This window comes from Tauraco erythrolophus, chromosome 14 (genome assembly GCF_009769465.1).
Source record: "Tauraco erythrolophus isolate bTauEry1 chromosome 14, bTauEry1.pri, whole genome shotgun sequence".
Classification (NCBI taxonomy): Eukaryota; Metazoa; Chordata; class Aves; order Musophagiformes; family Musophagidae; genus Tauraco; species Tauraco erythrolophus.
Window position 1 is genome coordinate 16,009,994 of NC_141478.1, and position 22,728 is coordinate 16,032,721.

General features: G+C 35.9%; 1 protein-coding gene across 6 annotated transcripts in view; it reads right to left on the bottom strand.

Annotated features, from left to right (window-relative positions):
• Nucleotides 1-519: 519 nt before the first annotated feature.
• Nucleotides 520-22,728, bottom strand: part of ADAM10 (ADAM metallopeptidase domain 10) — a 50,929-nt gene continuing 28,720 nt past the window's right edge. For 4 of the 6 annotated variants that reach the window (XM_086620197.1, XM_086620200.1, XM_086620202.1 and 1 more), the window contains 12 exons: nt 16,670-16,773; nt 15,100-15,249; nt 13,863-13,955; nt 13,061-13,244; nt 10,990-11,153; nt 9,120-9,303; nt 8,014-8,164; nt 5,918-6,101; nt 4,607-4,715; nt 4,084-4,304; nt 3,237-3,363; nt 520-2,763 (listed from right to left, as the gene is read on the bottom strand). In XM_086620197.1, the coding sequence (XP_086476323.1) occupies nt 2,669-2,763; nt 3,237-3,363; nt 4,084-4,304; nt 4,607-4,715; nt 5,918-6,101; nt 8,014-8,164; nt 9,120-9,303; nt 10,990-11,153; nt 13,061-13,244; nt 13,863-13,955; nt 15,100-15,249; nt 16,670-16,773 (1,766 nt within the window). In that variant the 3' untranslated portion in view covers nt 520-2,668. The remainder of the gene's footprint in view (nt 2,764-3,236; nt 3,364-4,083; nt 4,305-4,606; nt 4,716-5,917; nt 6,102-8,013; nt 8,165-9,119; nt 9,304-10,989; nt 11,154-13,060; nt 13,245-13,862; nt 13,956-15,099; nt 15,250-16,669; nt 16,774-22,728) is intronic. The other 2 variants (XM_086620198.1, XM_086620199.1) reach the window with 2 other exon arrangements.

Consider the following 22,728-nt stretch of genomic DNA (forward strand, 5'->3'; position numbering starts at 1 on the left):
CACAACACACATGAAAACAGAGATCCAGCTTAGCAGTTTTAAAACACGCTGCAAAAGGCAAATTTGCTCTTTCTAAAAGTCTTATCCATCAGTTGTGCATTCAATATTGCATATTAATTCCAGTGCAGAATATTGCACGTTAATTCCAGTATTCCTCTTCAAAAATGTATTTATTTCAGAAGGTATCATTCACTAGCTATGGTGCCAGTCTTGAACACCCCTTCAGTCACTACCTTTCATTTTGAAGATGAGAACAGAAAAAGCTCTATTCCTGCGATCATACAAGTAATTTAAAGGTAATTTTAGGGCTTTCCCTTAAAAAGGTTACACAAAAACATTTACTCTTACATTTAGCTGTACGTTAAAATTGGAAGGTGCACTTTGATAGCACCATTACTTTTTGGCATGACAGCCTCTTTCCAGTGAAAGTCAAAAATTAAGCAGAAGTAGCATCTGTGTATTCCTTTTTGCTTTCAGGGTTCAAAAAGTAAATGGATCTTCAGAAAATGATTTCATCAAGTCTATTTATTAATGCATTTCAAGTTTCAAAAAACCTTACATATCTTTGCACAATACTTTTTTTGCATTTTTAGTAAAAATCTCCAAAGTGAACAAAAAAGATACTGTATAAAACACAGTGGACATGAAATCGACAGTAGTATTCCATTTCATTGTCTTGAACTTTCTTTCTGTTTTACCACATCTTGACTTGCAGTGGAGAGTTCAGTGCACATTTCTGTTTTCAGAAAACATTTAACTTAGATTCAAAATAAAATACGGCAGCATTTGTCTGCCAAAATCCTACCACAGGATAACATTACAGGCAAAAAATTTACATGTTCCAAAGTCTACCACACTCAAGAAGTTACTAAGAACTCTTGCTGAATAAAAGTCACCAGTTTAGAAATGCAAACCCACTTCCAATCTTTGCACAGTCTTAAAACAAATGTATTTAAAATGACTTAAAAGCAACTACATACACTTCTAACTAGTTAAGATCGTTTAGAATTATTTATATATTCTATTGGACTTGGAGTTTCATGTACAAAATTTGTCTCTAAACCATGTACAAAAAGCTGTATTTTGAAAAAGTTACCACATACTGTACAAGTTTACAAGGAAGAGATCCCATTATATTCTGTAACATTTTTGGCCTTGCTGGCTTGCGTCACATTATGAGAATGATTGTGTAAACCTTATACTCTTAAAAAACAAAACAAACAAAAAAAACCCAAAGGAAGCCTGTCCAACCCTTAGTAAATTTTCTCCTAAGCAAAGCCAGGAAAATTATAGCCATTTGCATCTCTAATCAGCTTGGTGCTTTTGGAAAACAAGCAATAAATATATCACAAGCTTAAACATTTTGTAATGCCCCCTTTCATCTCCTGCATAGCAGTAAGCACCTTAAGACATCTTTTGTTTCCTCTTTCAAAAATGCCAATTATTTACATTCGTAATAAAAACTTTGGAATGGGACATTGTGCTGTTGAACTTCACTACTGGTATAAAATGTGGGAAAATTGGTAGTCCTAACTACAATTTTAACTCTGCCACAGTAGCTGGGCAAATCACTCTACTTTAGTGGTTATCAATCAACAGTATCATGCTGAAAAGTTATCCAAATATCTGATAAATTAAAAAAAACAAACAAACTACAGCTTTTCTTTCTTTCCACATCCCTCAGAACACAAAATCATCATACTGTAAAGAACATCTGAACAGCCCAAATAAACTGGTTGCAATTTTTAAAACAAGTTGAATAACAGGCAGAATTTTCTAATAAAGCATGGAAATATTTCATCTAACTATTCATTATTTAACTGAATAATCAGACAAATCAAAAATATTTATGCTGAGCTACAAGAAACACACATATAAAACATTTTTGAAACATTCTGGCATTTGCAAAGTTTGCAGAACACCTGTTGTATCTCTAAAAGACCATTCAATCTTGTATGCTATGTCTTAGCAGCTGTTTGATAAAGATGAAATGAGTGCCTGAAACAACTTTGATCATGATAAAAAAAGTTTGATTTGATTCAAAATTGCTGTGTAAAGCATCACAGGATCCTTGACCATTACACACCATCATCCTCTGTTATCCTGAGTATGTCAATTAAACAGTAATTTCTTCATTAATAGCGGAAAAGTTTTATAATACAAAGAAACATCCATATTGCAATTCTCTTGTTTACAATTGCACACAAGTACGGGTGTATGTTAGAAATACATGTCTGCATATAACAATGTATATACATTGACAAGTAATGTCTCCAATGCTGAGGTGGTCTAGCTTCCTGGCCTTGTCTGGCAGTTGAAAAATATATTTTTTTTTCACTTCTTGAGTAAAAGTTTTACTACAGCCATATTTGCCTGCAAGTGAAGAAAATGCAGCAATGAAGAGCATAGAAAGGGGAAGAATCATGATACTTTAGGACTGTGCCACTAAATTAAAAATATGCAAGAAAAACACTTTTCTTCTTTTTAAGCTGGAAGATTTGCTCATTAAAAATTAACCATTTCCACTTGTTTTGAGGGCATGTCATGCTTTTTTTTTTTTCCTCTTCAATTTTTGAGAGTTAGACCGGGGACAATGACTTATTAGGTTTTCTTTGGAGTGAGTTTTCCCATTGTAGGCACTAGGAAGAACCAAGGCAAAAAGCTGCAGTCAACGTCTCATATGTCCCATCTGGTAACTCTCTCGGGGCCTTTGCCGCTGTGGTGGCTGAGTGGTTTGTGGTGGTCTCCTCCTTTTTAAAGTGCCTGTTTCAAAGAAAGGTACACATTATTAAAATGAATTTTAAAAGAGAAATGATTTTCAGAAAAGTTGCCCTGGCCATGCAAATTAAATGCAATATTTTTCTGAAAGGCTTCAGATTTAGACCTGTAAGCTTTTAAATAGAACTGCGTGGAGTATTTACAGAATACATTTTTTTTATCTCAACACCAGTTCCTTAAACAGGCTGGTTCTTACAAAATGTAGCCTGGAATAGAAAATGAAAGTAACTGTGACTTAGAAAAAGTCTTCTAAGCTTTCTTTTGATATGCATATTATGTTACAGGAAAATAAGGCAAGAGTTACATTTTTATGAGCTGTTTCACCGAAATGAATTCTGTTTGTAGTTTCACAATGCCAGACTAAGAACAGTAGGCTGGGACACCTGAAATTTCCCTTTAGAACAAAATAGTGGAGGATAAAACATTTCTCTATTAATTTAATTATCCGGTGTACTCACCTGGAAGTGGTTTATGAGGAGGCAACTTTGGATTACTGCTTGGAGTATGAACACTGCATATCTTAATGAAGCCAGCCATTAACATGATCAAGGCAATTCCCATAAGCAACACTGCCCACCAATAAGCCTAAAAAAGATTAAAAAAAAAAATTTTAGAGGGCTGGCATACATACACGAAAGACAGGGGTCATTGAATATATTTTTCCTTTGCTTTTTACAGGTCATCAAAAAGCTGTTCCAAAACATCACTTAAAAGACTAACATTTTAAAGGAAAAACGCCCCCAAAGATCTTACACAAAAAAAACCCAAATACTTCAGATTCATTCTACTATCAGAGGAGTATTTCACAAGAGATACGCTACAACAGAGCTATATAAGCCTAAAACAATCAACAGCTTACACAAAATTGACTATGCAGCTCTATAATGGTGTTTCACTGTAACTCTCCTCCCAGTCTGTTATTAGGAAACTGTCATCTAGTGCAACAAAAATAAGAAACACTAGAGATCAATATATTTAGTTCCTTAAAAGAAATCAGAGCATTCAAATACGAAGAGTTAAAACTGGAAAACCCAATAAATCAAAAACATGAACATCATCATCAAAACAAACAGTGGAGTGAACAGAGATATATTTACTTGTTTGTCATTTATTTGCTTCCATTCTCTTCAATCTGTCAAATTTATCTAGTACACTCAAGGTGCTTACTGAAAAACTAGTAAAACAAGGAGTCATTATACTTCAAAGAATGCTAAGTACTGTATATATACAGCAACACTTAACAACTGTGAAAACGGATTAACAAGAAAATTTTGTATTAGAGTGGTAAGATAAAAAAATACTTACCACAATCCATTCTGCAATATTTTCATACAGCTCCGGATTAAAAATTGCTTTCTTTAATCTAGCTAGAGGGCCATCAGCATCTACTAGTCGACACCTCATAAACACATCACAGTAGCCCTTGAAATCATTACAAGGAGATCCGGGTTGCAAAGTAATAGTTTTACGACCAAAGTGTTTCTCCCACTGGTTAGAGCCTGTACTTGCACAGGTAGCTGGGTCCACTGAAAAGTGAATAAAAATTAGATTAATCGAACCATTATTGTATTAAACCATACATGCATGAATACCTTGGTGTTCAGTTGTTCAAAATGCTTTTGAAAAATTTCAAGTTTCTATTAATCCATAAAAACTGAAAATATATTATTTATTTCCTACAAAATACAACGCAATGTCTATCTGAAACTAAGTATGAACAAAATCACAGTATGCTCTCAAGTTAACAAAACCTAAAATATAAACACCATGAGAAGATTCCTCAGATTCCTACTGCTGTACTTATGCTTACAATTCAGATAAATCTTACTTTTTCTCATGCAGCAGACATGACACAATTCTCTATCGTCCTTGCCATCTGAACTAGCACACGTACATTCCTCCAAGCCATACTTCTCACAGATAGAGCCAGCACATTGCTGTTCGAGACAAAAGCACGAGAACACAAAAATCAATTTTACTTTTAAGCACACTGACGTTAGGAAAGATATTAATTTTAAATAGCTGAAAGCATAAATGTAGGTCTAAAGATGCTTATCAACAAAAATAATAGCTTGAATTTTTCTAAAGTTTATAAAACAAAAAATCATTACAGTTATTCAGCTGCAGTGTTTAGACTTCTTTGATAATTTTTTTAAAGGTGGTTTACCCTATTTTATTTTTTAACACTGTATCACCTTTTAGGGCCTCAGAATATACCCTGCAAAAAACTCACAACACTGCAGTTTATACTGAAACATGAGTACTCAAAACCGTGGCTAGGAAAACAAATGAAAAGCATGACTTCAAAAATATTTTCTCTCAGAAAATAATAATAAAAATTAATGACAGGAAAGATTCTGTGTTTAATTCCACCATGGGAGTACCCTTCAAAATTAAAAAAAAAACAACCAACAGTGTATTTATAATCTTGTTTCAAAAACAAGTTACTATATAAAGACAATTCCTCATCTTTAAGACGACTCTAAATTAGCTGAAAATTATTACAAACAGTATCATTTGATTAAAAACCTGGACTGCAGAAGATAGAGACTTACAGCAACACAAGTTACAGCTCTTTAAGAGGGTGACTTTTGCTTCCTTCTGCTTCCAAGTAAACATAGATCAATTTATAAGAGACTTCCCATCAATATTTCACAGCAACTGCCATGGACTCTTTAACCCAGGAAACTAATGGCAGTTCAGAGTAATTCTATAGGCTTGCACATCTGAGTTACATGCACATGGATGGAGGAAGTGTGAATTTTCACTAAATCAAATTCAACATGTATTGATAGCATATCTAACTTCTTAAGGCAACGAAACTACTTGACCAAGACTCAAGAAAAATGAAAAGACAGAACTAGAAAATAAAACACTTTCATATCCTTGATTTTTTTTTTTTTAAAAATTTACATGGAACTTTCTCAAATAATAAAACTAGCTTGATATTTGTTACTTGCTTCTTAATACTTGATGTACCTTCACAGTTATTGTGATTGAAACCAATAAATCAAACACTTTGATAGAAAAAGAGATTAATCTTACACTCTTCTCCACTAAGTATCGAAACCGTATCACTGCGTAACACAGTGCCTTGCAATACACAACGGCAGTTGCAGATGACTGTAAAACAACATACCCCGTTTATGCAAACTTGTGTGTGCCTGTTGCAGTCTGTGAAGTTTGGTTTAGGCTCAGACGCTGGACAGAGAGCACTGACACCATTACACATTCCTTCTCTTGCACAGTCGGAATCATTTCGACACTTATCAGTCTTCAGTTTGAAACTACACTGTGCAGTACAGCAGGGCCCTTGACTAGGACTAGAAATAAACAGAAAACAGGGATATAAAGGAAAAGCATGAACGAGTCAAGAACTACTCATCCAGAAACCTACTCAAACACTCAACACGTTTCTGAGTTGTGCTACGTAAAATGTGAATTGAAAACAATTTTTTCTGTCCTTTAAGGTAACAAAAGCTTACTGCACTGAATACAGATTTTTTTAGTCACTGTAGCAACCAATTAAACTATTTGCATTATATCAGAAAAACAATACAAGCACATTTTAAATTAAATATACAGAAGAAAACAGCATTTCAAAGTTTGTATTGAAACATTCATTTAGCAAGTTGTCAAAGTTATTTCAGGAACAATTGATTAGTTTGACAGTATCAGTTTCAATGTAAAAAAAAAGGTCAAGATTTATCTGTCACTGATTGACATCTGTAAGAATTTTTTTTCCACTTTCTGCAGCCATACCACTTACATTGCTTAAATAAACAAGAAAAGGGAAGGAGATAGATCAGATCTTGTATCAGAAATCACAGCGTACAATCAAATTTTGAGGGAAGGAAAGATTTGTCAATGAAGCCATAAAGCTTCTCTGGTTCCCCCAAAACACTTGGGCTCCTTTATGTCACAGACATCAAACCATATGAGCCCTTCACACTACGTACACCAGTGTATCTGGCGAAAGAGCAGGAAACAATCATTTCTCTTTCTGAAGCTGTGTTTGAGTACATGTGCCATTAAGAAGCAGCAGAAGAGTGAAAGTTACAAAACATACGTAACTACTTGATTAAAGCTAAGCCTTTTGAGTTCTCATGTCAAATCATTCTTCAGCAAAGAAAGGAGGTGGCGGTGGCACCTGGCGTACTCAGAAGGAAACAGCTCCTCACCACAGGAGCAACATAAAACAGTCTCAGAAACCAGTTATAGAACTGTAAGGCCATAATGAGACTTTGCAAGGAGTTGGAAGGAAGATGTGCAAAATTATTTCAACTATGAATTCACAGGAGATAGTCCTTCTAGCATGTCTACCCTGTCAAATACATTTTAACAGTAGATGTTACTTTTACTTCCACTCCCAGGATGACAAAGATTATTTTTAGGGCAGGAAAGTTCAATTAGAATGAAATTGTGCATGTTGTATTAAAAAGTTGAGCTGGTTTTAGATATGAAAATAATAGGAAGCTTCTCTTCATCTTTGGCTAAGAGTCTAACAAGACATTAGATCTATGTCTGTCTAGAGAGGAAGAAAAGCTCACGCCTTTCGTGTGAAAAACACACTTAAGTTTCCAGATGAGGTAAAAAAATAACATGCATCTGAAGTCACGGGACTAAAAATGATAAATTCACTTACTTCGCTGTAACTCTTATGATCTTTAAAAGTTCCTCATATTAATCACTGTGTACACAACACTGCCAAGATACAAGGTGACTTAAAAATATAGTTCAATTCAATTTATAAACCAAACATTTTTTTAAATAAAGAAATAAATCAACTATATCCTTCAGTCATCTTCCGATTAGGCAATGCTGTAGTAACGGCACTAGGATGGGATCCAATTTCATAATCTCCTCCATTATCCTTTGGGCAATTAATACTCTTCTGTAGCTATTGTAAAAACAGCATATTTCTGATAAAGATAACAGAATTTCAACACATATTTGTCTGCACTGAGTATTATGATGTTACCATTGATACAATCCAGTGCCGTACTGTTTTTTTCAGAAACTAGAGAACAGTCATCTAAGGGGAAGCAAGTTAGAATTAGCACCAAGAATTGCACAGCATGCTGTGCTTATGAACTTCTCACTCACTGTACCAGACATTTTAAACAAAATAAATACTTCAAGAGTAACACAGGTCAACAGATTCAGATTCTAAAATGCCAATTATAGCTACCAATAAATTTCAAACATTTAAGTGTAATAGACATGCACAAATACCTGCAGTGTTTGCCTGGTTTTAACTTGCATTTTTTATCTTCTGATTGGTTTGCATCATAACAGCATTCATCTTTACACTGATCACTGTATCCACAATCACACTGTTCTCCTTGTTCAACCAGTCCATTACCACAGATGGGTTGACCAGACTCTGAAAAATGCCAGTATATTCATGTACAAAGCAGTACAAAGAATATGCAAATAGACTTACAAACGTTAACATTGACTTGCAACAGCATCCAGCTAATTGTGACTGAAAATGCCTAGTCAAGATGGACTTCAGACTAGGGCTCAACTCAACCTGCACTATTTGCTTGCCACCCAGCTTAGTCAGTCCTGCAATTCATAGAATTGTAAGCCTCTGAGTAAAAGTTTTCTGCTGATAACAGTGGGAGTTTCTTGTGTGGACAGGAAATCAATAGTGATAAGAGGAAGTTTTCTGCTAAGGCTCCAATGGAGCAGCACCCTTTCTTGCACTCCTCCTTTAACAGTCTGAGGACCTTAAGGCAAAAGCTGATGGTACTGGGATGAACTGCTACTACTCAAAAAACCCAAACCTACTCGCTGCACAACCTCACAAAATTTGTGAGAGCTCACACATCACAGACTCTAGAAAGAACATGCCTGCAAATTTTTTTTTTTTTTTTTTAATGTTTAAATAGCATTGCCTGTGTTTTAATTTGTGTTCCTTACTACTTGTCTTTTCACTGGGCAGAACTGAAAACAGTCTGGCCCTGTTATCCTTACTCCCTCCCAGCAGTCATTTATCAAGACAGACAAGAGGTTCCCCCTCCCCAGCCTTCTCTTCTCCAGACTAGACAGTCTCAGCTCTTGCAGCCTCTCATGTCAGATGCTCCAATCTCTTAATAAGCTTTGTGGCCCTTTGTTGGACTCACTCCAGCATGGCCATGTCTTTCCTGTACTGGGGAACCCAGAACTTGACATAGTACTCAATTCTCAAATTCAATTCTTTACTTAAAGAATCTTTCAGTAAACTCAAAAAAAAAAAAAGAGTAGTAGTAAAATAAAAATTAATAAAATACATTTCTAATTAAACATAATAGTAATGCTTTGTCATTCTGCTTTCAGGATGACTAAATACATACCAACAAAACAATTATTTCTCTTTTTCTCAAGAACTTGGCTGATATTTCGAATGCTACAGATAGAGAATTTGTTGTTGTTAAGTTTGTCCCCAGATGTAGCTCTTGCATACATGATATAATTGCCATTTTCTTTCTGTCCCAAGTTCTTGGACTCTCCTGGAGTGCACTCCATTCCAGAATCATGCTGCAAAACAAATATTTTAAAAATATTTCTATCAAGACAGCTTCTCTATTTTTTTTTTTGCTATCCTTTTATACATGTGCAAAAGTAATCTGATTTGGTAACCTCAACATAGTGAGAATAAAAGGCTCATAAAAACAAAGCACCATCTTATACTCTAAGGTTTCTTGGAATACAAAACATACAGAAAAATAAAGGTGGTTTTATTTGTTGTTTTTTTTTTTGTTGTTTAATCGTTCAGGGTTTTTTGCCCCAGACAACAGTAGCAAGTATCTAATTTCTTAAGTTTTAGCTTATTTGCATTCTAGGTAATGAATACCGCAAGTGCACGTCCTGGAATAAAAACCAACAAAAAAGCTGCCATCTCCTAAAAAGAGTGGCTTTTTTGATCACAAAGGGGTAATAAGTATTCCATGGAACAAAACCAAAGAGGAGTTAACTGAAACAAGCCCATTCTTTTTGCTTGTTTTGAGGGAGGTGCAAAGAGATCTTCGAAATAGAGCAGAAGTCTGTTTCTGTCAGTCAGCGACTAGATCTGTACAATATCCAGCACGATGAACGAAATGCATTACAGACTGGCATACTAGCAATTAGCAGACTGACAACATACTAAGTTGTTAAATGTAAGAGGAACTCTAATGCTGTTCTGATGCATCCAACTTTCCAGAAATACAGCCTATGACTCCAAAGTAGTAGGTAAGTTTTAAAATTTTCAACATAGTTCTGAGAAATATATATTGTCTATTATAATTTGGTAGAACCAAACACGTACTTTCACATATTTCCATGGATTAAATGCAACTTAGAGTAAAATTCAAAGAACCATCTTCCAGGTTGATTCAGAAGATGTTTCACTCAGTGGGACTGGTTTTTCAGTTTCATGTGCTCATATTTTCAGTTATACGTAGAAGGCTTATTCCCACTCAGCGCAGTAGTATTAGGGATTTTCTCAAGGCATATGAAGAAAGCATTCACATGTGAACATCTGTTTTGGAAGAACTTGTCATTCCTGTCATATCTTGATTTCATTTTACTTGCAAGAGTAGAAAGTCTATATACTTAAGTTTAAAAATAAAAATAAAAACGCCAAACCAGAAAACTTTGTTCTCATCTCAGAAAAAACAAAAGTTTTCAAAACCCAAATGCTTTCAGCTTGCCACAAACAAGTCATAACCCTAAATGACTGGGAGAAAATTTTGCTCTAAAATAGTATTCTTGGTATCTTAATCCTCTCCAGAATTTTCTTAGATAAACTTCTAAGTATAAGCAATTGAATATAAAAAAGAGCCAGTTCTGTCTTCCCTTGTTAAATAAAGTGCCGCCTTAATCAATTTTGCATTGATTCTTCCTCCTCTCTAGGATAAACAAAAATACATTTGAGATGTGTGTGACTCTAGTCTTCAAAAAAAACAGGGATGTGTTTTTAGTGAATAATAATATAGTCCCTTTATAAGAGATTGAATTAGTAGAAATAAAACAATTCACAAATCCAGTGCTGCACCAGTGCTGTCAAATAGTCATAAAAGGGGCATAGTCCAGCAGCCTGTTTTTTGTCTGCATACAGTGTGCATGCACATATACACCTGCAGTCATGACCATATTTTCCTTGTTATGAGAAGTAAAAACGTTATTCGCAAATGCACTTCAACATGGTTGAAACTGAGCTAACAGGTCAACAGCAATACTCACAGGTGAACCAAAGTTATGCCCAACCTCATGAGCAAAAGTAATGTGGGAAACCTTGGGAGGAACATGAGAGCCATAGTTCTGAACAGTGATGATTCCAGTGTTCAAAGACTTCTTCTTACCATCAGAATACAGTTTGCTCTTTTCACATATACCACCAGAGCTCCCTGCATTTAGAAAAAAGCACAACAGTCAGTCATTTAAAAAAAACAAGTACTGTGTTTCTTTTCTAGTGACATTTAGAACAAGAAACCACTTGCCTCCTCAGTGGATGCCTAGAGGATGAAGAGTTCTATGAAATTAAATTAACCCAACTTTGAAAGCAGATTAGATTTATCCACATTAATGCTCTCAGCACTGAATGGATACATTCACACAAAACAAGTTAGCTGTTTCAGAACAGCTATTAAGAGTAAGAGCTATTTTGGGCTTTCACTGCATGGACAAGCCCCAATTTCACCATACCTGTAGTGCAAGACTAGCAGGGTACAGTGTCCAATACTGGTAGCTTTAATCTACATCTCATTTTAATTTCATTAAGTAAAAAAAACACAGTAAAAATCACAGGAGATGCTCTCCCATAGCAAGAGCATTTATATAAAATGCCTAAGATTAGCTATATATTCTTGTCAGCAAAAATGAGTCATTTTTCCACAGTACAAACTAAAGCTGAAAATGCTTTTGATGTGTGGGTTAATCAGACCCATATTTAGAAGGTCAACAATCAAGCGCATCACACTTATCGTTTGGAAAAGTCTCGAAATTGTGACTTTAATTTCATCGAATTTTTTCATAACTTGAGTTTGTACTGAGGCATTATCAATGTTCTAAAACTCAGCTATTCTATTGCTAACATAAATGGTGTCTAAAAACCACTCTAAAGAAGTTTCCTTGCCTTCTGAAGTGAAATCTCATTTTAGCAAAATATCTCATTTAACCTATGTCAGTATGTGCATTAAGGATAAAATCTCTCAAAGCAAATTAATTCTTCTCAATTAAATTTAGTTTTGGAAGTATTGCTTATGGAATGCACATTTCAATTCATCCCATGCTTGCTCAGTCTGTACATCAGACTAGTCATCATAGAACCAGTTTCCTATTTACACAGGCCACCTGTGTATTATTTTTCCTACCGCTCTTCCACAGTCACTAAGGTTAGTCCACACAGGTCCCTCTAATACACTTACTACACTCATGGGTCCACTGATCTTTTACCCCTCTGATACTCTACCAATACTTATTTGAACATTTTCATCTCCTAAAAATCAAAGTCTGAGAGACTGTCAAACCATGACAGTTTTCCACATAGCTCCAGTAATCTACAACATGTGCTTTAGAGGAAAGTACAGCAGTAAAAGTGAGGTTATAATGTATACCTACATCTCATGAACAGCTTAATGTTTCTCCCACAATTACTCATACTCTGTTAAAGCTCTTGATAATGTTCTCATAAAAGTATCTAGACTCTTGCAAAGTCTCATAGAACCTGTTCGTTACTATATAGATATCACTCAAGGGAAGAAAAAATGGAAGACTGTTCCTTCTGAATTTCTGATTTTGACTTCTGTGAAAGTTTCAACAACTTGGAATTTGTGCTGAGCTACAATTAAAGAATTTCTATTTACTCAAATTTAAAGACCAACAACTTCCAAATGTATCATTTTATAAAACTAATACATCCTATAAAACTAATATGTCTCAAGATGCTGCACACATGAAGACCATTACTTGTTTCGTCTGTCACTTTACTGGTCACTCATACCTGTCATAAACAAAAAGCCATCTAAGTAATATCACCTTTGTCTATGAAAAGAAATATGTTAAAGAAAATTGCTTTCCTCTGTTTTCACATCTTGCTCATCAGAAAGACAGCAAGACTAATTGAAGTGACATACGATATCCTGCTTTTATTTTAAGTAAATAAATTGGACCATATCTAACCAAAATTGTGAAAAGTTGGTTATGAGATTTTTGACTATTTGCTGTCAATTTAAAAGACACAGTTACTACCTTTCTTCTTTGTACCTACCTACAATACTTCATCTCATCGCACTGAAGGTTTGGATATAATTACCTGAAGGGGCTCCAACCCAAGCCAGACCAAGGACTCCATCATCAAAATCACGGTCTGTAAACACATAGGCCAAGCAATAATCATCATGATTCTGTTCTGAGTTCAGTTCCAGAAACTTTTCCACACCAATGTTAGGAAATCTGAAGGGATTGGAAGAGTCCTTCTCATCTACAGTTGTGTTAATCTAAAAGTAAATTGAAACAAACTGTAAGACATGATTTGCTTTCACTTGACTTTTAAATACCATCTAAGAGGCTTACTGTTATCAACAACTTGTGTTAAATAGTTAAAGATGTTGCTAAAGATTTATGGGCCTTGACAAATTACCACCCCAATATTCAGCAAATCAAGTTCTACAATAAAGAAAGAATTGCATTTGTGTAGTAAACGCCCACACTCTCATTTCTTTCTTTTCCCTTTCCACCAGTACCCAAAAGTTTATATTTATCCTCTTAAATCATCACTTTTAGAAGGAACTTTCAACCTGGATAGCCATTATCTGTTTCAGTTTTAAAGATCTTGCAGAGTGATACAGTCTATTTGCCACACAGTCAACACCGCTGAAACATAAGTTGATTCCTATAAAAACTGAATACAGCTTAATAACAGAAGCAGCAGGTTTTTGCCAATAAACACTAAAACTAAACCAAATAAATGGGTTAGGGAACCATTTACTATAGAGACACTTGGGTTATGACATTACTAACAATAAATGGTTAGAAGTGAAAAGCAACAGGACTTTCGAAAAACACAGCCTCCAAGCAATATCAGTGAAGCTAAAAGTATTTCCAACACAACTTACTCTTATTCGTTTCACCATGAAGCTGATGTTACGGATTCCTGAGAAATCTGTTGACTGGTAAATTGTGTCAATCGCTTTAACATGGCTGGAAATCTGTCAAAAACAAGAGTATCTACAGTTCAAAGATCTATGCACTACGCTACAGCTCATCTTAAATAGCAATAACTGCAAGGTCTGTATTTTTACACGTAAGATACTGTGCCATATGAACTCTAACAGGCCTTTTTAATCAAATGCTGATGGCAAATAACAGAAATAAATCACTGCATAACCTAGCTTCTGCATTGCCACCATGCCAGATAACAGCAAAGTGGTTTGCCATTTGCTTTCTTTATTTTCCCCACATAATTCTATCAACTATTCAGATACCTGTTCGCGATATTCATTTGATCCATTGCTATAAGATAGCACTGCAGTTAGAATTGTATTCAAAGCACTGTATTTCTTTTGTAAAGAAAAAATTTGCTTGTATGACATTATTCTTTCATTTACCCTTTCCAAGAGCACACAGAAGTGCTAACCCATTGAAAACCTGATTTTGAAGGTGACTTTAGAGCTTTGGAAAGTTTTACTCAAATTGAATTGAGTATATACAGTGTGACGAATAAATATTAAGAGTCAGATTTGCAAGTGGCAGTGAGACTTCAGCATTCAAGAGAAGCATGTTAACACGCTAGTTACATTTTTAGCAAATGATCAGAAAAAAACCCCAACCTAATTTTTTCCAGTTCATCGCATATTGACAAATGAAAAGCATCTGCCTTTAGTTGCCACTGCTTTTTTAACCTTTCACTCCATCAGACGCTCCAGGAAGAGATCTCGGTGTCATTAGCTCACAGTGTTTTGAACTAAAACTTCAAATGGAAGGCTATGCAAGTGTTAACACAGAGGCTTGGCAGGCTGTCAGACACACTGGAACACTTCAGGAAGTATTATTTTTCTGAGTAAGAATTGAGAAAAGTCAGACTGCAAGTCCTTCTCAGAGGTGCTAAACAAACCATGCTGCCATTATTAACTAAAGGAAGCACAAGTGCCCAGGACTTTTGTCACAGATACATCGCATCTTTTCAGTGAAACAAAAAAGCTGTTTCAATAATGTCAAGATGACTGTAACAAATGAAACAAGACATTCTAAAGTAAATAAGCAATAATATACACAATTAGATTACATGAAATTTATCAGAAATACATAAATACAGTAAAAGCAGATAGTTTAAAACAAAGGGATTGGAAATACCTGTGCAATTACAGCTTCCCTCGTTCCATAATGCTTATAAAACAGATGATCAGTCTGAATATAGAGCTGACATGTATTTTTTTCAGCCTGCGCGGCACGCTTTTTTCTTAAAACCTGTGGATCATTGTTCTTAGGTTCTTCAAAAGGCTTCTAGAGAAACACAGGAAATAAATATATTAACTTTGTAGATCTACATGCTGCCCTAGATTACCTAAAAATGGCGATGAGATTTTTCTAAACATATTCCAGTAATACAAACAGATGTCCATTCTTTTTCTTTAGCCCAGTTTCATGAATCTTAAGTTAAACTAAGTATGTTATAGCCAGTTTTCAAGTATGTCAACTATTTTTAATGACATCTCAGTCAAACCCTTCTGTGCATTTCATTTTATGTTACAAAAGGCAGTCAATGTGAAATAGATTTTTTCATTCAGGTGATCTTTGAAATCTTTCTTTTCCATAATCCTTTTCTAAGATGAACAGTTTGCAGAAAAAAAACCAAAACAAAACACAGAAACAGTACCATGGGACTCAAATGCACCCTCCCTAATTACACTGTAATTACCTTAGTCAGCTACCTCTGCAAACAGAAATACTTAAGCACTTTGGCATGGAACAAATGGTACACTAAACATGAAGTTAAAATAATGCTCGTTAGTCAGAGCAGTATCTGCTAACACATTTGCCTTACAGTATTCACTGGTTCATGGCCTGCTCGCTCCATGGAGTTTTATAAGTAAATTTTTGAGAAAGCATGTTATTATACAAACTCTGAATCGTGTAATACTGTTGATAATTTCTGGAGTCACAATGTAAATAAACTTTAAGCTGCTGATGCCATTTAACAAGTCACATTGCATAGTTTTGTTGGCATATAGTTAACTGACACCACAAAACAATGCCAAAAGTTCAAACAGCTCAGAGCAGAGCTAACACTGAGAGAAACTCAATAATTTAGTGTTGGGAAGTGTTGAAAAAAAATCCAACTTCATGCCAAGTGGTGCAAACCAGAAGGCAAAAAACGTGTGGGACTCTATAGTACGCAAGTCCCTTCCATAAGCCACTTACCTCATATTACAGGCTACTTGTAGAATGTTGTAAACCTTTCAATAATGCTGGTAAGACCCTCCCACTCATATCACTTAATTCACTACTGAAAGCACTCAGATATCACAAGTCTGTGACATTAACACGACTTGAAAATCTGAAAGTTACTACTTTTTAAGGACCAATATATTACTTAGACATCCAGGCATCTCAAAACTTTTCCCTCTCAGCTGCAATTAATTATATTACTCATCTCACACTTGATTTCCACATCCATCAAAAATTCTAATTGTTGAAAAACTTGAGATCATGTAGGATTCATTAAGACTGTAAGTTAGCACATCTATGCTGTAGAAGCAATGAGAAAAAGATTTCAGAAAAATTATTTTAATAAGAAACCTCTCACAAAAATTTATGTACCTCAAAACGTTGAGGGATGACTAACCAAAAGAGACAACACAGAAGTAATATGAAGTTAGTATACTAATTTCTAATCAACATAATCCATTAACCTGTATCGTACCTGTGTTGTTGGTTCTTCTATACCAGTCATCTGGTACTTCTGCATTCTTTCAAATACTGAATGATCTGCGCAACCTCCTTGTGGTCCATATTTATGGGGATATTCTAAAAAGAGGAAGGCCAGGTTCGGTTTTCAAATTCCAAGCACAAGTGCAAAATATGACTGTATCCCTGCAACTTATTCAGCATGTGTCCAATACTGCTCATGTGGTTTGAGGGAAGCATTCTAAGATTCAAGATACATGCAGCTGCCTTTTTCATCAAGCATTTATTTTAAATTACATTTAGTTTTACAAACAGAACAAAACTAGTAATTGCTTCTTAACAGATTGTTTTCTCACAGATAGGAAAAGGAAATACGATGAGCAACATCTGATGTACGAACGAGAGCTATTACTTACAGATCTGTACTGATCAGCTTGAACTAATGGCAGTCGTAAAATAAAAAAATGAACTCACAATGGAAAATTATTAGAGATCAAGTACACTAAAGACTGCTTGGATAAGAAAAAGGTTTTCTTTTATTCTAATTGTGCATGTTTAGATCCAAAACTTGCAGAATTAGATTAAAAAAATTACAAATATACTTAAAACTTACAAGCAAAGTAAAACAAGACTGAAAAGAAACATTTTCATCACCTCCCTACTATAGCTGACTGTTTAAATTTTAAAAACAAACCTGTAGTGCTACGCAGGTACACATCAGTTAAACATGCTAGAGATCCAAGCTACCTCAGTGAGAATATCATACAATCGGCTGCTCACCAAGGGTAATTCTTTCAATACTTGTCAATACACACCTCACACGCGTGTGAATGTGCTTCAGACACATACGGTTAGCTTGTGACTGTTAGTCCCTATTGGAGATTTGTAAGCAACTTGCAGAAGCTTCCTCTGGAGATAGAATCATAGAATCATAGAATCGTTAGGGCTGGAAGGGACCTTCAAAGGTCATCTAGTCCAACCCCCCTGCAAGGAACAGGGATATCTCCAACTAGATCAGGTTGCTCAGGGCCTCGTCCAACCTGGCCTTGAATGTCTCCAGGGATGGAGCATCCACCACCTCTCTGGGCGACCTGTTCCAGTGTTCTACAACTCTCATGGTAAAAAATTTTTTCCTAATATCCAATCTGAATCTACCTCCCTCTATTTTAAAACCATTACCCCTTGAACTATCACAACAGGCCCTCCTGAACAGCCTCTCCCCATCTTTCCTGTAGGCCCCCTTGAGGTACTGGAAGACCGCTATAAGGTCACCCCGGAGCCTCCTCTTCTCCAGGCTGAACAGCCCCAACTCTTTCAGCCTGTCCTCATAGGAAAGGTGCTCCAGCCCTCTTATCTTTGTGGCCCTCCTCTGGACCCTCTCCAACTGGTCCATGTCCTTCTTATGTTGGGGGCTCCAGAACTGGACGCAGTACTCCAGGTGAGGTCTCACGAGGGCAGAGTAGAGGGGAAGAATCACCTCTCTCGACCTGCTGGCCATGCTCCTCTTGATGCAGCCCAGGATGCGGTTGGCCTTCTGGGCCGCAAGAGCACATTGCCGGCTCATATTGAGCTTCTCGTCCACCAGTACTCCCAAGTCCTTCTCCTCAGAGCTGCTCTCGATCCATTCACCACCCAGTCTGTATTTGTGCCTGGGATTGCCACGACCCAGATGTAGGACCTTGCATTTGGCCTGGTTGAACTTCATGAGGTTGACATGGGCCCACCTCTCCAGCCTGTCAAGGTCCCTCTGGATGGCATCCCTCCCTTCCAGCGTGCCGACAGCACCACACAGCTTGGTGTCATCGGCGAACTTGCTGAGGGTGCACTCCATGCCACTGTCCACGTCACCGACAAAGATGTTGACGTGGATGAGAAGTACCAAAGGGAAGAGGTCTTGCCCCTTCAGTTTCTCTGCAGATTGGATACCATTATAAATTGGTGCCCCAGTAAGAGAAAATGGAGTACAGATTATGGGAGCTATGTATGTAAATACTTAAGGAACCAGCATCTGTAGGGCAAACCACGGTTTTACCATCGTCTCAGAGTGCAGGTTTTGTCAGAAACAGAAAAACCTTACCAAGGTTTGTTGTCTTCTGGGAGTTGTTGGTGAGTTGTTTTTTTTTGTTTGTTTGGTGGGGTTTAGCTTGTTATTTTTTTTGTTTGTTTTAAGAAAGCATGGAGATTGAGAATCACAGAGTAATGGAACCGACACAGAAGTAGATTTATAAAGCCTAAGACCTGGCACCAAGGACCTGATATCCACATTGTACCTGTATCCATTTTACCCTACACTAGCTCTAGTCTCGTTCTGTGGAGTCAAAGCCTGTTAGCCGTAGGAGCTCAGTAGATGCACTCTTGGAGTATTGCACTCTGGTACAGTTTCATCTGACAGTTGCCTTTAATTATCTTTGATTCTCATACCCGTTTCCTGCAGTCACAGTATATGATACTGCTAAACTACTTCAATACAAGCCCAACTTGCTTCAGCTTTTGTCCCTATATCATTAAGCTCTAAACTTCATATTTCAATCATTAAAAGCTAGGGGAAAATTAAATAGCAAACAGGAATAAAAAAAAACCACCACACACAAAATCCAAAATCATATCCTTGGCATATAGTTAAGGTTGAGTTCTGAAAAAAACAAACCATTTAATACACGTTTATGCTCCAAAACACCAGAAGACCAGATTCAGTGGACCCACCTATAAGCTTAAAAGGACTGATCAAGAAATAAAAGCAGTCTTCTGACCTTCATTCCTCTCAATCACACATATTTACAAGTACTTAAAGAGGTCATGTTTAACACTGTTTTTTTTAAAACTAGTTAATGACTAACTAGGTTAATTTAAACATAGTTAATATAATTTTTTTCAAATGGAGTCCTTTTCCAGGTACAAAGTATTTTACTGCATTTGTAAACTTTGCTTAGTGGGAAAGAACCAGATTTAATAAATACACTTCTCGGCAAAGAAAGTTTCAGCCTAAGAGTGATTGAAAGATTACAGTTGAGTGTAAACAGTTATTCATTATCTCACTAGCAAATTAATGTTATCTACTGTGAAGGTATCCAAGTACACTATTGTATTTTAAAACTTATTTCCAATATGAATTTCAGAGATACTGCTCCAACATACAACAAAATCACTTTCTTTGGTCAACTTTATGCCTACTCTGTTTTGACTAGCGTTTGCCAAGGAGATTATTAGCAAAATCTTGATATTGTGTGGGAGGTAATTTGTTTGGATTCTGATAAGGTTGCTTCTTCAAATTAAAAAGGCCAGATTGGATGAGACTTTGAGTAACCTGATCTATGGGAAGGTGTTCCTGCCCATGGCAGGGAGGTTGGAACTAGATGATCTTTAAGGTCCCTTCCAACCCAAACTATTCTATGATTCTGTGACTGTGCAGTACGTAGGTTTTTGAAAAAATCCTAGACTTCTGAAGGAACTAGTATCTTCCTTTCACTATTTTACCGGAATGTTCATAAATTACTGTTATTAGAACCTGGTAAGTCTAATCTTCAGAAAAATCATTAAATAGTTTCCCGCATTTCAGTTTCTAACACTACACAAATTCCATTTTTTAAGTGCTGTCTCATCACATTCCTCCCAGTATGGCTAGTCCTAGCACAGCACCAGAAGAATGAAGAGAGAGAAAAAGAAAAAAATGCTCTTAATGTAAGTCTCCTCACCCAATCTGATTAGCAGTGTAGTAGAACATTGACTTTGCTATAACCAATATTGAACAAAAAGCATTGCTCACTCACTGTTGAGGTAATCAGTACTTTTTGGGATCCTGTTTACTATCACTAGATTGGATTTAAAAGCCCTTCTGAATCTCCACCACTTTCTTTTCCTCCCACCATAGTATTAAAAAAAATATTACTGTATTTAATCTAACTGAAATTCTCATTACCCACTACCTGATTTCACACTGCTGACCACTTATCTCTGCAACAAAAGCATGTTACATGAGCGTGGCAGTCATGGACAATACTGCCTCACCATCAGCATACTCCATCTACGTAAAACCTTTGTAACTTTAAAGCAACTCCTGCAGGTGGTAACTGCAAGAATCCGCAGAAATTAACTGGAAACATGACTGCACAGTATATTTTGCACCAGCACAAAACGCCATTTTCTGCTATCACCACACTTCTATTCATACTCTGTGGCATTATGACAATTGACAGAAAGTATTAGAAAGAAATGCTCTTAGTGCATTGAACAAAACGAGCAGTCTTTCCTCTGTATCTTGTTTCCCACAGAGGTTAGGAAATACCTTAATACATTTTTAATACTGACTGCTTGCAACGCAAACATATTTCTCACTTCAAAAGTAATAATCTAGTAAGAAACACTTTGAAAGCATGACAGTTAAAATTAAAAAGAATTAAACAGAAAACAGCCTGCAACAACAAGTGCTGAGGCTTTGCGTGCACTGGTAAAGACAAATCTCCCGTGGACAGATTTGAATCCACTCTGCTGAACACAGGAGGCAGGTAACATAGGATACGTCACTGTGCAACTGCACCCAACTTACAGAGAAAGTTGCATACAAAGCCCTTCTTTTGATAAATGCTGCATTACCCCCAAACTGTGAAGACATTGTTCCCTCTTCATCTTTTGAGACTTCTATTTCCACCATCCCCTACAGCAGTTCCAGTTCTGGAGCTAAGCAGGAACTACATGGTGTCAGACTTGAACAGTTTTGACCCACGTCACAGAAGTCTGGTCCATGTTTTTAAACGCTTTTAGAGGCACAGCCTTCTGACAGCTCTTTGGGACCAAGAGCTTCTTCGCCTATCACTACCATAACCCTGTGAATTGAACAAGAGAACACACTTGCCTTTACCATGAAATGACCGCTTATAGAGAATGCAGAGCTGAGGAAAAACTATAAGCCTACTTTCCATTAGATCTATAAAAGAAGAGTTTAATTACAGGATGAATTCTCTAACTAGAGAAAATCCTCAGGCAAAATATATATTTTTATTTTTCTTTTCCAGTATTGTCCTATTTCCCACTTTCAATTTTTGTACCTCCTGACAGACTGTTAAAAAAATAATAATGTAATAATAATAAACCTAAAAAAAAACAACAAAAGAAATCTTGTTATTTCATAGTGACAATGATATCTTATTCTAATAAGATGGTAGATCTCTATTAATGATGTATACAACTACAGATGCTCAAAATAAGATTTTTTTATCGGTTTAAAAAAGGTATTACCTACCAAAAAGAGATTCCTGATCACACGAATTTTTTTCTTCTACTTGAATGATCTGTTAAGCATTTAGGTTGACTACTTAATGAATACTGGATTTAGGTATTGGAGGCAAGGATATGACATAAAACCTCCATTAAAAAGGATGAAAATTCAGTTCTTCAACGACCAGAGGGATTTGCCCAATACTAACAAAAGCAATACTATCATAACAAAATTCAAACTTAAGTAGGTACAAAAATCCGTATTACAGATTTCATTCCAAGCAGTCTGTCACACTGTGCTCCCGTGACAATTGCCAAATAGACCATCATTACTAAATGGACTACCACAGCATTAAAAAAAAATAAAAGAAACCAAGTTCTCACTAATAATACATAGTTCTCAACAGTCAGTTCATTCAGCAGATATGGCTTTGCAAAATTACAAAATACTTTACTTTTTGTTCTCAGTTGTACAGTTCTCCCAAGAACATAAAGACAATTAAATGACCACATTCATTTTCCTGAAGGTCTGAACATGATTTTCCTGTCTACTGTTATCTGACAAAATACTGATTTTGTATTTTACAGTATGAACTCAGGGATATGTTTGAGGCATATATGATTTAAATACAGTAAATATAGTTCCAATGAAATTCTAATCCTTAAAGAAAAGTTTCTAAAATATTTTAACAAAAATAGCAATTCGTATCTTGCTAGTACTAAATTATAAAACAGTTTGATCAAGAGTGGTTTAGAAACTAAAACTTGTGTTTTGAGTCATGAATAGAAGGTTGCCTTCCGCTGGTCACCAAATCCACTGTAACAGACAAAAGCTGCCTTATAAAGTTGACAATATAATCTCAA